This window comes from Triticum aestivum, chromosome 1B (genome assembly GCF_018294505.1).
Source record: "Triticum aestivum cultivar Chinese Spring chromosome 1B, IWGSC CS RefSeq v2.1, whole genome shotgun sequence".
Classification (NCBI taxonomy): Eukaryota; Viridiplantae; Streptophyta; class Magnoliopsida; order Poales; family Poaceae; genus Triticum; species Triticum aestivum.
In genome coordinates this window covers 681728078-681743373 of record NC_057795.1, presented here as the reverse complement: position 1 = coordinate 681743373, position 15296 = coordinate 681728078, and the positions used below count along the sequence as shown (strand labels likewise).

Genomic DNA, 15296 nt, shown 5'->3' with positions numbered 1-15296 from the left:
CCCCGACGTAGCAGAAACGCCGTCACCACTGGCCACTGCTTTCAGCACACGGCCATTATTACGATTGACGGGAAAAAAAATAAAAAAGCGTGCGATGAATGAATGAATGATCGGGCACCAAACGCCCGTGCCTTCCGACCCAAGCAAAGCAAGGTCGAAATGACCAGCCCGGAAAAAAAAATCGTAATCGAAATTCTACGAGTACGTTTTTTTTTTGAGGGAAAAAAAGTGCGTAGAGGGCCACCAGATGGACATGCGCGATGGGATCGGAGCCCAGCAGCAGCAGGCCGCGGGAAAAAGCCGCCGCAGCAGCCTCCCCCCATCGCGACGGATCTAGGTTTCCGTTAACCCGTTCCCCCCTCTCTTTTCCCCCCTGCTGATGATCTGTCTCGCCAATACAGTATTCCCTCACGGTGGCCGACAGCTGGGCCCCGGTCGCTGATCCCGAGGCCGACGCTTTCGGGGGATAAGCATGGACGGCGTGGATCGCCCCGCCCGCCACCTCCCACAAACCAGCGAGCCACACAGAAACGCAGCACGCACACGCTAGGTTAGACTTTTGCTGCATGACACGTGGGACCCGTCAACACTGGGTCCCACACGCAGTGGGACGTGAGCTGGTGGTCTGTGGGGTGCACGTAACAGCAGCGGCGCTAATAGCGCAACGAGACGCCGGGAATGGGTTAATAGAGGGAGGGAGCCACAGCCACCAGCGCCTCTCGTCTCGTCCCCCACCGCACGCCCACGCACGCGCTCCCTCCTCGCGCCGCCGCCGCCGCCGCCGCAAAAACCCCAGGCCACGGCGCTTGCCTCCTGATCGGCGCGGCGAGGGGAGGTCGTCGTCGCGCGCGCGATCCGGGAGGGCGAGAGGGGAGGGCGGGCGCGGGAGAGGAGATGGCATCGGAGGACGTGGTGGGGAAGAGCAGGGGCGACACGGCCGTCAACACCATCGTCAACCTGGCCGAGGAGGCCAAGCTCGCGCGCGAGGGCGTCAAGGGCCCCGGCCACCAGGTCCTCACCGTCTGCAAGTCCCTCTTCGCCGGAGGCGTCGCCGGGGGCCTGTGAGTCCCCCCTCCCTCCTCCCTTTCCCTTCTCCCCTTCTTCCCTCCCTCCCTCCCGGCGTCCGATTCGCTGCCCTCCGCGGCGTCTCTCGCGGCGGGCGCCCGCTCCCAGATTCGGCGCAATTTCGTTGCGATTTCTTTCTGTAATTAGATTGGTGTTTGGCCCGTGTTTCCCGGGCCAGTTGAGGTTTCCAGGTGGACGCGATTGGTATGCGCGTGATTCGCCTGGCATGTGAGTCGATGCATGTAGTATTTAGGTGGGCGCGAGGGCGATCTGTGCTGCTGGGATTCGGGACGCTTAAACCCTTGCCGCCCGCCGCTCAGATCTCGGTTGGTAGAGTTGTTGGTCTCGATTAAAATTCGCATCTGATTGATTAATTTCGTCTGTGATCTATACCATTTCCCTGTGCACACACGACCGCTTCGTGATCTGTAGTACGTCAGGCAGATTCCGCTGTCGAGCATTTTGACTAATGCTAATTGTTTTGTCTGGATCAGTTTGCTGACGCTTAAACCCTAGTGATAAGACCATGAGTGATGAGTCTGAGGTAAAAACACTGGATGAGGTTATATTAGCACTTCTCCTCATCCTGTTACCGTCAATTCAAATGTCAAATTTGCATGTTGCTGGCTTTCATTGTTATTAAGTTGCTATCTCTAATATTCTGCGCAATGAGCTCCTTTAATTGGAGCCACTTTGGGGCTGGACATTTTATAGCCAAGTTTGGTCTGACAGTAGCTAAACCTCCCAAATAAGTCGATTCACCAGGCTTTATGATCTGGATCTTAATTACTGGTGCATTCTTTATTTGAGGTGTCAATTATTGGTGCATTCTTTATTGGCACCTTCTTCAGTATGTGGTTCTTCATGATGTCATGAAATCCCATTATCTAAAGCTGAGCATCTAAGTGCCTACTTGATGTAATACTATATATTTGGTTGGTACAGGACTATGGCTAGTTGATCTTGTCTTCCTTGGTTGGGACTCTAGCTATCAAACGTTGTTATAGTTGCTGGAGTCAAAACTGTCTTTGCCTTTTGCTTTGCTTTTTAGCCACTTGGAAACATTGCATACTTGAGAACAAGTAGCTAACTACACTCCCCTCCAACAAACACAGAAAAGTATCCATTAACCACAGGCTTTAAGAATCTGGATTTATTGTTTATCACTGGTGCATTCTTAATTCGATGTGTTAATCAGTGGTGCACTTGCAAGCATGTGATTCTCCATAATGTTATGAATGTAAAGCCAAGCCCCCAATTGCCTATCTATGGTTACATGATGTGATGTTATAGTATATATTTGTTGGGTACAAGACTATGGCCAGTTGATCTTGTCTTCCTTGGTTAGTAACTCTAGCTATAAAATGTTGTTGTAGTTCGCTGAAGTCAAAGCTAGAATTCTTCTTCTGTTGCTGCGCTGGCCATTAAGAATTTTGCAAACATACTTGAAACACACATGGAAGGTTACAAGATATTTAAGTGATTTGTTATAGTTCACTGAAGTCAAAGCTGGAATTAGTATTCTTCTGCTGCTGTGCTGTCCATTAAGAACATTGCATACTTGAAACTCACATGAAAGGTTAAAGATATTTAAGTGATTATGTTATGCACAATCATTTGATCTTTAAAAAAATACTTACTGATTACTGCATATCATTGATATGGTAGGTGTGTATGCTTACGAGTTTTGTTTATTTTGTTGTTTTGCACAGATCGAGGACTGCTGTTGCTCCGCTTGAGCGATTGAAGATCCTGCTTCAGGTGTATATCATCATTTTGCTTTTATCTTATGGCATGTTATTGTTCATGCTGATTGAATGATGAATTGATGTTTTTTTCTTTGCCCAGGTTGTTCTGTTTACCATGTAGTAAGACATCAGCATGACGATTTTTTTTATAAAGACCAGCATGACTAAATTAATAGCAATATTATATTTTTTGATTATTTCAAAGGTTTCTTCTATTATTGATATCAGCCAACATTGATGTGATGCAATATACATATCCACCATATCAATGTTGCCCAGGTTGTTCTGTCTATTATAATTAAAACCATGTTTTGTCTTATGGCTAGTTATTAACATTTGTTGCAATCATAGAACCATGTCTAATTTGTGGTGGCCACTCAAAGCAAACCTCTTTCAGTGCACACTAATTGCTCACATTTTCAGTTCTGAATCATCATGAGGAAATAATGCTAATAGTAGTCGGGTCACACTTGTTACTGGATCCCAGTACTTCTGTTACTAAAATTGAAAAGTCAATGTTTTGTTAAATTCGCTATATTGGACCTTTTCTTATATTATCTTCCTTGCAGGTTCAAAATCCTCACAGTATCAAGTACAATGGTACCGTTCAAGGGCTTAAGTATATATGGAGAACCGAAGGTCTTCGTGGACTGTTTAAGGGCAATGGAACTAACTGTGCCAGGATTGTCCCAAATTCTGCTGTGAAATTCTTCAGCTATGAGCAAGCATCAAGGTGGGTTCTTGGTTGCAATTACTCTTGCCTTACATAACCACTTGCGTTCCACCACCTAGTTATTTGTAGTTTGCAATTTGCAGAACTTATCTCTGTTGCACGATGAGACAGTTTTGACCTGAAATTGGTTAGGAGCATTTCTTTATTACCATGTATTGACATGTTCTTGTTTTCATGTAAGCTCTATTTGATATGTTATTTCCTTCTGTACCATTTTTACAGGGGTATTTTGTATCTTTACCGGCAACAGACTGGGGATGGTATGCCATTTTCCCTTTTCCTTTATTTGACATCTTCGTTTCTTTAGAAGTGAAAACATGCCTCATGTTATACCGCACATTATTCTAGTGTTTAGTCATGTCTACAATGGCTGCTGTATTTGCTTTGCCATTTGATGGAAATAATTAAAAGAGAAATTTAATTGGTGTGCTCCGATTCTCCACCTCATGGCACTGACGGTCAGTCTATCATGAACTAGGAGTCGTGAAATTGTTTAGGTTCTTATTGTTTAATCTAATCTTACAGGCAATTCATTGAATCTGGGTCGAACCACTATATTGTCTTTGTTGCTTAAAAATAATTAGATGCAGGAAATGGAAGTATCATTTCTGCATGAATTGTTTGTCCTAGTAGTGTTTATTTTATCATAACATGCGTTTCTTGACCTATATGGCATTATGCCTTAATCACATGTTGCTTTAATCCAACTTTGGTCACTGCTTGAGGCCTAAGCATTATAAAGGTTGCTGCTCACCAAATTGAACCTGAAATTGTATTTTTATTAATTTATAATCGATAGGATAATGTGGAACAAAAAAGTCCCCGGGTTGAATACCCCTCTGTTAGTGGTTACATATAGTTTGAGATCTGTCATACATATCAGACTGATTTTGCTCAAGTCAACTACTTAAAGAATTCATGTTTATTTGGTACTATACCTGGGGGAAATCTATTTACCGGCCGGCTGACTACTACAAATTCTTCTTCCGAGACGCCAACGCCCACCCAGCCTTCTCCTTGCTCTGGCACTCTCGTTGCATCATGCGGATCAAAGTCTTCGGTTGGCTGCTGATGGTCGACCGTCTAAACACACGTGACATGCTCAAGCGTCGACATTTTGACATAGGTGACGACCACAGCTGCCTGCTCTGCGGCAATCATGACGAAGAAACTGTGGATCATATGATATTTACTTGCACATTCAGTCAAGCTTGCTGGCGTAAACTTGGGATCAGCTGGCCACCCTTCACCTGCCGCATACAACTACTTCAACAGGCTAAACACTCCTGGGGACGTCCATTATTCTTTGAAACCTTCCTGGTAGCAGCCTGGAGTCACTGGAAAGAAAGAAACAACAAACATTTCAGGAGGATTACGCCAACTGTCGGTGGGTGGCTGAATAGATTCAAGGAAGACTTTGGTCTCCTCCAACATAGGACTAGGGGGAGTCATCCTGCTTTTATTTCTTCTTTTGTTTCTGAATTGAACTAATAACACCACTCCTCGACCACCTGCCCCCTCTGGAAGGGCAGCATGGCAAATAGGGCAACTACATATGTACTAACCCTTGTAACACCCTGTCTATATATACATATATGAAAACACAGTAGGAGCCTTTCCTACTGTTTACCCTTCAAAAAAAAAAAGAATTCATGTTTGACTGTCTTTTCATACATTTTTAGGAATTGTTGTCATACATATTGATATAAATTGCTGGAAGTCCTGTGGATTTAACACTTGGTGACATGTTAATTATTGTGAACAGAGAATGCTCAGCTTAGTCCAATCTTGCGCCTTGGAGCTGGAGCCACAGCTGGTATCATAGCCATGTCTGCTACTTATCCCATGGATATGGTTAGGGGTAGGATTACTGTTCAGGTACAGTCTAGATTTCATTGCTTTCTGTCATCATGATACTGTGAACGTCAATAGTTGAATACAAGTTATTACATGCTTAAATTTCATTCCATATGCTATTTTAATGGAGAATAATATCACTTGTGCAGACAGAGAAGTCTCCCTACCAGTACCGTGGTATGTTTCATGCATTGGGCACTGTGTACCGTGAAGAAGGCTTCCGTGCTTTATATAGAGGCTGGCTTCCATCAGTGATTGGAGTTGTAGGTTCCTCTTACCTAGTACTGTTATCTATTTGTGTGATGTGTCTTGCTGATGGGCGCTTACCACTCAATGCTTTGTTTTCTTCTTCTTGCAGGTCCCTTATGTTGGCCTTAACTTTGCTGTGTACGAGTCTCTGAAGGACTGGCTCCTCCGGTCAAATGCATTCGATCTTGCAAAGGACAATGAGCTGCACGTAGTAACAAGGCTTGGATGCGGAGCTGTGGCTGGAACCATAGGCCAGACTGTGGCATACCCTCTTGATGTTGTGAGGAGAAGGATGCAGATGGTCGGCTGGAGTCACGCTGCCTCTATTGTTACTGGAGAAGGCAAAGAGGCACTCCAGTACAATGGTATGATTGATGCATTCAGGAAAACTGTTCGCCACGAAGGATTTGGTGCTCTGTACAAGGGTCTTGTGCCCAACTCGGTCAAGGTAATGTTTCTCATGGAAAACACAAACGTCTGTAAGCTTGCTGGATATATCTTGATATTGTTCTTATCTAATCTACTGCTCCCCCTGTATTATGGCTCTTCAGGTGGTGCCTTCCATCGCCATCGCGTTTGTGACGTACGAGGCCGTGAAGGATGTTCTAGGAGTAGAGATGAGGATAGACTGAAGAATCGGACCTAGCGCTGTCCGTGTTATCAACTTCTATTTTTGTAGGTGTTGGAGTTCCCTTTTTTTGTTGTTAGGCAGGGCGAGTAGAAGGACAATATAGGACCCGAGGCTCCATTCAGCATAAGGCCCTCTCAGCCCTTGTCGATATATCCTACTACTGGCTCCGGAACCCTAATTGCTCTTGCTTCGGAAAGTAATAAGTTGGCTGTAAAGCATTTAAAAGCATTTGCCTGACTCATGAAGTCTTATTCAGTGAGGAACCTTGTATTGAGATTGATTGAAACATAAGCTGCATGCTGTGTGCTGCTAATAGTTGATTTTCATGATTCTCTTCTTTTCTCACACTCTTTGTCGCATCACATCTAGTAGTATCTTTTTTGTGACTGGCATATCTCATTTGCTGAGTGTTGCTGCTGAGTGCTGATGTATTGATATGTGTCTGAAGAAAACTCTTGACATCAATACTGCTATATCTGAACATGCATTTGCATTTCCTAGTCTATTTCTTTGCAATTGGTGACATAAGACCCATTTGTTTACATGCAGCCACTGAGTTAATCAGTATTCTCTCCGTCCCACTAGTGTGAAAACGCTCTTGTATTATGGGATGGAGGAGTAGTTACGCTCTTATATTATGGGACGGAGGGATTAGTTATGGGATACGACTCTTATATTATGGGATGGAGGGATTAGTTATGGGATACGAGTCTTATATTATGGGACGGATGGATTAGTTATGGGATGGGACTCTTATATTATGGGGCGGAGGGATTAGTACTGATATTCCACATAACTAAATTTATTTATGAAAATTCTACTTCTGGCTAAGTTGCATCTTCGCTCCCTACTGAGCAGTATCATCAGAAAATACAAGCTTGCATTTTCGTTTCTAGCCTAGCTCGGAGTCTGAAGCGTGACCCCCGGCCACGCGCCGCCGGGATTGTGGGATCACGGCGGCCTGCAGCTGCCCGTCGGACATTATCCTCGGCGTCCGTCGTAGGGCTCCGACCTGCTGCGGCGGCGCCGCTTGCCGGACCACCCCTATCGACCTCGACTTCTGCGGCGACCCTGCATAGAGACGCACGCACGCCGTTATCATCATGCTCAACGGCGAGCTCCAAGGAGGAACGCAGCTACAGACACTTGCCTGCTTTGGCCGCGGCGACCCTGCCGGCCGGCTTGCGCGGCGAGGACACCGACGGCGCCAACCTGCTGCCGCCGCTGCCGCTGCTCTTGGAGGACGGCGACCGTGCCCACGTCTTGGCGCGCGGGCTCGACGTCGGGACCGTCTCGACTACGACGTCCGGCACCGTCGCGCTGCTGTGCACGCCCTCGTCGCCGCACAGCGAGTTGGCCTCGCTGCCGGAGTCGGAGCCCCTGCCGATGTGCAGGACCGCCGCCTTGCCCCTCTCCCTCTCCAACACCCTGTACGCGTACATCTCGAACGGCACGTCGGCCACGCGCGGCGCCGCCGCGTCCCCCTGCCGCCGCTGCCACGCCGGGAGCTTCTTCTGCAGCAGCGCCTCGATGTCCAGGTAGTCCACCGCCGGTGTCGGCGTCGGCGGCGGCGCTGGCGTCGACGTCGACGCGTCCGCCTGGCCGCCGTGCTGCTCCGGGTTCATGACGAGGAACCGCTTGACGTAGCGGAGGACGCGGCAGATGGTGCTGAAGGCCGGCCGCTGCGCCGGGTCGCCGTGCCAGCAGCGCCTGGTGAGGCCGGTGAGGTACTTGGGCGCCTGGAACGGGAACAGCGGCCTCTCGCCGGCGCGGATGTTCTTGCTCATGTTGTCGCCCTGCAGGTGGTTGTCCTCGAACGGGATCTTGCCGGTCAGCAGCTCGAAGCTGATCATGCCGAAGCTGTACACGTCCGCCTTCTCCGTACGCCTCGCCGCCGCCTGCCCGGGCTCGTCGTTCTCCAGCACCTCCGGCGCGTACCAGATGCAGGGGTTGACGCTGCCATTTTGCCCACTGGCATTGGCGTTTGCGTTTGCGCCGGCGGCGGCGGCGTGCGACGCCTTCCGGCCGGGGCTGACCACGGCGGCTGCGGCGGGGTCGCCGGCGAACCCGGCGACCTTGACGACCAGGTACGCGTCGGGGGCGCCGCCACGCGTCTTGACGAGCACGTTGGACGGGTTGAGCTCGCCGTGGTAGATCTTCCTGGAGTGGAGGTGCTCCATGCCGCGCGCGATCTGCAGCATGGCGTCCACGACGACGACGAGCGGGAGCTGCGCGCGCGGCCGCTTGGCGCTGCCGCTCGCCTCCTTGAAGAAGCTCCCGAGGTCCTTGCTCATGATCTGGTCCATGACGAGGTACGCCTCCCGCTTCTCCTCGTCGCGGAAGCGGTACCGGCAGTGCGCCACGTTCGGGTGCGCCACCGACGTGAGCAGCGCGGCCTCGGCGCCGACCGCGGCGTCGTCGGCGTCCACCCCGACGTAGTGCTTCACGGCGAAGGCCTCCCCCATCCACTGCACCTCCTTCAGGCTTCCGCCGAGGCGCCGCCGCATGTGGAAGTCGCCGAGGAGGAGCGCGGACGCCGGGTGCGGCTCCCCGCGCGGCGCGGCCAGGAGGTCCGCGATCCGGTGCTCCTGCCGCGACAACGGCCTGGATCTCATCTCGTCGAGCAGCTGCGAGAGGAGCCACCTGTCCTCCGCCCACGCCGTGTCCATCCGGGCGGCGAGCTCCTGCGTGGCCAGGTACGCCCTGCCCACCCTGCTCCGCCGGAACAGCGCCGGATCGAGGAGGTCCTTGTCGTAGTCCCTGGCGAAGAGCACGCGCCGCCGCGCCAGCTCGTCGGGGTTGAGCGCCGCGGTGGCCTCGGCGACGACCTCGACGGCCTCGAGCACGACGGCAACGCACCAGAGGAGGCCGTGGAGGTGCAGCTCGACGGACTCGACGCCGTGCGTGAGCGCGGCCGCGCGCGCCCACCAGCTCCCGCCGCCGCCTCCCGCGTGCAGGTCCCCGAAGCAGAGGCGGATGTAGTGCTCGGCGTCGCGGACGGCGCGGCAGAGCTCGCGCAGCGGGGACTCGAGGGGCTTCCACCGGCCGGCGAGGCGGTCGTCGAATCGGAGGCAGGCGCGCACCTCGGCGGCGACGGCGTCGAAGGCCAGCTCGCAGGCGTCGGCGAGGAGGCGGCACTGGCGCGGGTTGACGCGGAGCTCGTGGTGGAACGCCATGAGCGCGGCGATGCCGCCGAGGGCCTCGCCCACCTGCCGGAGCTGCTCCATCGACGATCCTTAATTTGGGGCCTCGCTCGCTCGGCTCGTACGATCGAGAAGAAAGATGGGTGTGGCTGGTGGACGGATACGAATGCAGCCATGCATGCATGCATTCGTTTTTTTTCCTTCTCTCCCGCACGGTGGAAAAAAAAATTGTATTACACCAGCTTGCTTACTTTTTCTTAAGCAGTACTGACTTGTGAGGAAATATAAGAGCGTCATTTGCACATTTGCACCTGCCCTGAAGAAACAATAATCAAAACAAGTATCAGAAAAATTCAAAAAATTCCCTTTTTTTGCATGGTAGATAATTTGGAGCGTGAAGTCTGTTCCAAATTGCAGATCATTTGAACATTTCAGTAGCTCTCGGCAAAAAAAAGAAAATTAGGGTCTGTAAAAAAGTTTACTGTTCATCTACTGTTTTGACCCTTTTGTTTTTGCTGAGAGCTTCTTATATGTCCAAATGATCTGAAATTTGGAGCGCACCTCAAGCACCAAGTTATCTATCATGCAAATCTTCTTTTTTTTGAAATTTTTCAAATTTTATATGAATTTTTTCTTGATCATGTACAGATGAGCCTGGGCTCAGAAATGGATATTCAATGTTTAGACCTGTAAAGTAGTGAGTGATCTAAACGATCTTATATTTCATTACGGAAGGAGTATATAAAACGTCTTTGCTATTTTGTTAATTTAGCTGTATGTATGCCGTCTGAAATTTTACTTTGAGTCTGTCAGTTCTATGCTTTTTTGAGTCTGTCAGTTCTATGTGATAATGATCTTGCTTTACGACTCATTTTGTTATTCCTTTTCAGTCTTGCCAAATCTCAGTTGATTGAGATTTGGTTATATCTTAGTCGATATTATATTCATCAGATTTTACATTGAGATCCGTGTAAAATAAATCAGTTATTTGTCTTTCTTTTTTATATGTTATGTCACTTGACTGAGATTTGATTAAGTCTTAGTCGACTGAGACCTAGTCACACACATTTTTTTGGGTTTGTTCTCTGATGTGTTTTGGTTGTGTTAAATATAGCGACCACATATTTTATTTTGGGGTAAACCAAGTTTTATTCAGCAAAAACCACAGAGTGTGGGATACATCTCTGGTCATGGGATTGGCCCAACCAAATGTGCCGTCCGGAACCTAATGAGAATGCAAACTTGGCTAATCTATGTGCCTTAACATTGATTCCTTCACGGCCGAAGCCCATTACCAGGTGTGACCAAGCCTTCCCCTTTCTACTTCCTTTCTTTCTGTTTTGCTTTTATATTTTATTTTTCTTTATCAGTTCGGCTTTTTGTGTGTGGTATTTTGGGGATTGTTTGTTTCTAAAATGTCAATATCCATGCCGCTAATTATTCCTTGGGAAACTTACTTTTTTAAAAACTCCACTATTATATGCCGCTAATTCAGTAGTTCTTCGGCAACTTTTCTTAAGCAAAATTCCACTAGTATTTCTTGCATATTATAAAAACACAATATTTGGTTCAGCGGTGATTTGGAGCACGTGCAAAACAGGGAATCCATCGAGCCTCAACATTGCTCCATCGTCAAAGTGTATGGGGCTTGTCTGCCCGTGGGCGTGCGCGCCATGGGGGGTTTCTGGCCGCGGGAATAATAACTCGTATATAATGTTGATTTTGTTTTTTTCATCCAGAATAACATGAAAGCTATTTTGGCGAATTTTTTATACAAATCAATCAGAAGGTCAAGTTTATTTCTCAGAATGCTTCATTAATTTTTTAATTACTTTTTTCCTTCATATATATACACTGGAGGGCCCTCGAATCGAGGGACACGCCACAAATGTACATTGCTAGCGAAAGCAAATCCCCAGAAACCGACAAAGAAGAAGCGAATCGAGTCGGTGAGATCAATGGCAGCGCGGAGGCTCTGCGAGCGTGCGGTCTTTTTTTTTTGGAAAAACTTTCAATCTAATTATTCATCTTCAATCATAGTAATACAACGAACACCTGCATCAATGCCCTTCTCCTGGCCGCCGGCTCATGTCTACCTCCTCCATCAATGGCAAGGTACTTATTATGTCCTACCTTCGATCCCTCTCCCTCCCAGATCCGATTTTTTGTCCAAAAAGACCCCCAGCCGAGATGAATTGCCAAAAAAGACTACCTCTGAATCAATTTGACAAAAAGGACCCCCTCAGCGGTGGCGGCAGGCGCGGCAGGCGACACGTGGCACCTGCCGCCACCGCCGGAGGCGGCCACCCAGCCAGAACGGCTTTCCTACAGTGCACCGCGCCGCGACGTAACGGGCGAGGCTAGGTGGGCCCTGCCGCCATCGGGTGAGGCGGCCTCTCGTGCCCATGCCGCGCCCAGGCCGACAGGCCAGCTGCACGCGCGACGAGACAGCGGGCCTGCCGCCACCGCGTGAGGCGGCCGCGCTGCATGCGGCCCGGCAGCAGGTCCTGTTGCAGATTATTCCTGGCGCTGATTCCGACGTAAACTTCCCTCATTCCCACGCGCGCAATGACGGCGAATTTCACGGGCTCGCTGTTGCAAACTGGGCTGATTCCCACGCGCGGAGGACGACGAATTTCACGGGCGGGAACTGTTGTGCCGACACTACAGGGATGCTCCTCCTTTATATAGTATGCGTATGCTCCGTGCGCAAGCACACTCTGCCCTCCTCTTCTACTCTCTGCGTGTAAGAACAGAGAGAAAGCAAAATCATTACACATTTCATTCGCGATTTAGGGTGATTTAGAGTTGGATTTTGAATGCTGAAGTTGAAGAAAAGATAGACGAAGGTAAGATCTATCCATTTTTGTTGGTTTGGTTCACATGCATGCAGTTTGTACTATTTTTGTTTAGTTCATAACTATGTGTTCTCTGTTGTATTAGGTATTATTTCATCAATTTTTGGAGTCATTTAGTGCTTCAGGAGTAGGATTTATGTAGCGAAGTGAACTACAAAGTTGAAGATCAAGGTACGAGCTTTGCAATACATTTATTTATTTATGCATGCAGGGTGGTAATTAGTTCGTCCTTTAGCTCGTTATTAGCTATGTGATGGTAGTGCTTAGAGGTTAGAAATAATTTCAGACGAGAGATGTAGCATTTAAACTATTTTTTAAATAGTAGGTTGAAGATGTTGCATCAATGTTAGGTGCGTCCATTAGTATTGACATCCGGGAAATCTTAATACGATAGTTAAGAAAAAATTGTACTGTAATTATTTATTACATGCGGTATGTTATTTCATATGGTATGTTATTTTATGTGGTATGTTTATTAATAAGTCTATAGTTAGGAAACCGTAGGTCTACTTTGTCATGTCGCAATAATCTAAATTTTATATGTTAAGATTAGGTGCTAATGTACTTAATGATGTATGTAATTAGGTAAAATAATTCATCTTAGTAGCAAACAAGGAGGAGAAGACGTGATTGAAGAAATTGTGTTTTCATTTTCGCCGTCCCATTTTGAGGTGATGAACACATACATGGAAGTGCTATTTTCATACTTTTGTTAGCAAGAAGAAAAATCCGTGTGTAATATTGATGTTAATGTGATAATAGGTTGACTCCGTTCACATAGTACTGGCGACGGATATTTATTGGAACTATTTTGACGCTTAATTGCATTCGCAAGCACATCCATATTGGAGCTAAGGTAAAAAATGACACTGTAATTTTGTTAATATTTTTTGTATTGATGTACTATTGTGAATAATGTGCATGCCGCTGCAAATATTATTATTTATAGATAAATGATTGTTATCGTATGATGTGAAAAAATTATATAAAGCCGAAAGAAATTAAATGTTTTACTCATATGATATTAAAATGTTATTATCGTACTATTATGTTTACTGGTTGTTTGGATAGCGAGTAATTACCATGGGTTTTGTCATAACCTGTTGTAAGAAAAATAATTTTTACTGATAGTCGTATTTTCAAAAGCTCAGTTTTTGCATGTTACGAGAATCAATTTAGGATATTTTTGGGGTAGTTAGAGAAAAGCAAAGAGAGATTTAGTTTGTGATGCTCGTAGACGAGTTTGAGAAAAAAAAATCTCTAAATACCCGTTAACCAAACAACCCCGAAAAGTCTAAGCAAATGACTATAAAAACAAAATGAATATTTGTAACGAAAATACGATTATTATTTTAGTCGTCTGATATGTAAATGTTGTCATCGTACTACTACTAAATGTTCAGTTACTAATTGTTTGAAATGTAAACATGTATTTTGGTTAGGTACTATGGAAAATTTATTAGTGTACTATGGGAACGTCTTACGGGACATCCTTTCGGGGTGGATGTGTCCTTGTGCGAGTCGACTACAGTTGTAGTTAGAGACATGGTGAACGTGGGTTACGCAGCTGTCAGAAGGTGCATCCGAGCGGTGTTTGGCCCAGGGATGCAGGGAAAAAAATGACAATGGAGGCCTTCGTCGCTGACGGAGCAAAAGATGGGACAGCTGCCCGTTGGGGTTTGCAGCCTGTCACAGGTGATCAGTCATGGGGGTCGTACATGAGGTTTGCAAGCAATCCTAATAACCCAGTGTTTGGTGTATGTGGAGTTCATTTCAGTCACTGATGTTGCCGGATGCAGTAGCAGGGGCGGTGAGGTCGAGTTGGCCATCACATCGGCCCATCGGAACCGACGGGCGACCAGCCTGTGTATGACACAGGATATTGGTCTGCGGCCGTTGACATGAGTGAACACGTGGAGGGATTGCCGGAGGCGCTCGATGATGACGATCACTCTTCCGCGTCTTCCGAGTCAAGCGAAGAAGAAGATGTTCCTCCCCAGAGGGCGGGCGCGGCGTCACTACAACCTGGGTTTTTACAGGATATAAGCATCACAAATGAATTTCACTCTGTTTCTGGCCTAGAGGCGGGGAGTCTGGAGGTTGGGCAGGTTTTCCCAGACAAGAAGTCTGCTTACCAAGCAATTAATAGGTATGCAATCGCCCTCCACCGCCAGCAAAAAGTGAAGTAGTCTGATAAAAAAGAGTTGAAGGTCATATGCATCCACACCGCGAAAGGTTGCCGCGGAAGAGTTCTCGCTAGACTGAAGCCTGGGGTATGTCAGTCATGGGATATCACAAAAATAGTGCAGCATAGTTGTGAGCAAACTGGGACTCTTTCAAATCACTACAATGTGACGGCAAGATATGTGGCAGGTGACGGAAACAATTGTGCAGGGAAGTCTCAACATTAGTGTTAGGGCTTTGCAAAAAGATGCAGAAAATCAGATTGGCTTCCCTGTCAGCTACATCAAAGCTAGGCGTGCGAAGGAAAATATATTCAAGAACTTGTATGAAACCTATGAGGAGGCCTATTCTTATGCCCCCAGAATGCTTCATCAGATAGCAAGTGCTAATAGGGGGACTCAAGTTTGGCGTAGAGAACGTCAAAACCCAAAGAACCCGGGTGAGCTAATCCTGGACCGCTTATTCTGGGCATTCGCCCAGACTATACAAGCCTTCAGGCACTGTCGCCCGGTATTATCAGTTGATGGTACCTTTCTCACTGGAAAGTACAAGGGCACACTATTGGTGGCGATTGCAGCAGATGCAAATAATCAGCTTCTTCCTATTGCATACGCACTGGTCAAGAGCGAGAACAAAGATAGCCACTACTTTATTCTAAAACTATATTTTTTCCATTACGATACGGCACAACTAAAAATAAGATATATCGTAGGAATAAAGCTACATTTAACTCCTGAAATAAAGCTATATTAAAGTGCAGAAATAAAGATATAAATGATTGTGAAATTTAAAATACTACCACAGGAATCTACTGAGTCCAGCGTGGAT

At 47.4% G+C, this 15296-nt stretch overlaps 2 protein-coding genes across 2 annotated transcripts; one reads left to right on the top strand and one right to left on the bottom strand.

Annotated features, from left to right (window-relative positions):
• The first annotated feature begins 702 nt into the window (after nt 1-702).
• Nucleotides 703-6628, top strand: LOC123148795 (mitochondrial adenine nucleotide transporter ADNT1). Its single transcript, XM_044568281.1, has 8 exons — nt 703-1061; nt 2778-2826; nt 3383-3546; nt 3769-3806; nt 5312-5424; nt 5553-5666; nt 5762-6100; nt 6204-6628. Exons 1-8 carry the CDS (start codon nt 895-897, stop codon nt 6282-6284), a joined length of 1065 nt encoding a protein of 354 aa, XP_044424216.1. The 5' UTR covers nt 703-894; the 3' UTR covers nt 6285-6628.
• A 436-nt stretch (nt 6629-7064) lies between these two features.
• On the bottom strand, nt 7065-9570 carry LOC123148785 (uncharacterized). The gene is made up of 2 exons (XM_044568272.1): nt 7434-9570; nt 7065-7354 (listed from the first exon to the last, which is right to left on the bottom strand). Exons 1-2 carry the CDS (start codon nt 9508-9510, stop codon nt 7176-7178), a joined length of 2256 nt encoding a protein of 751 aa, XP_044424207.1. The 5' UTR covers nt 9511-9570; the 3' UTR covers nt 7065-7175.
• Nucleotides 9571-15296: the final 5726 nt, after the last annotated feature.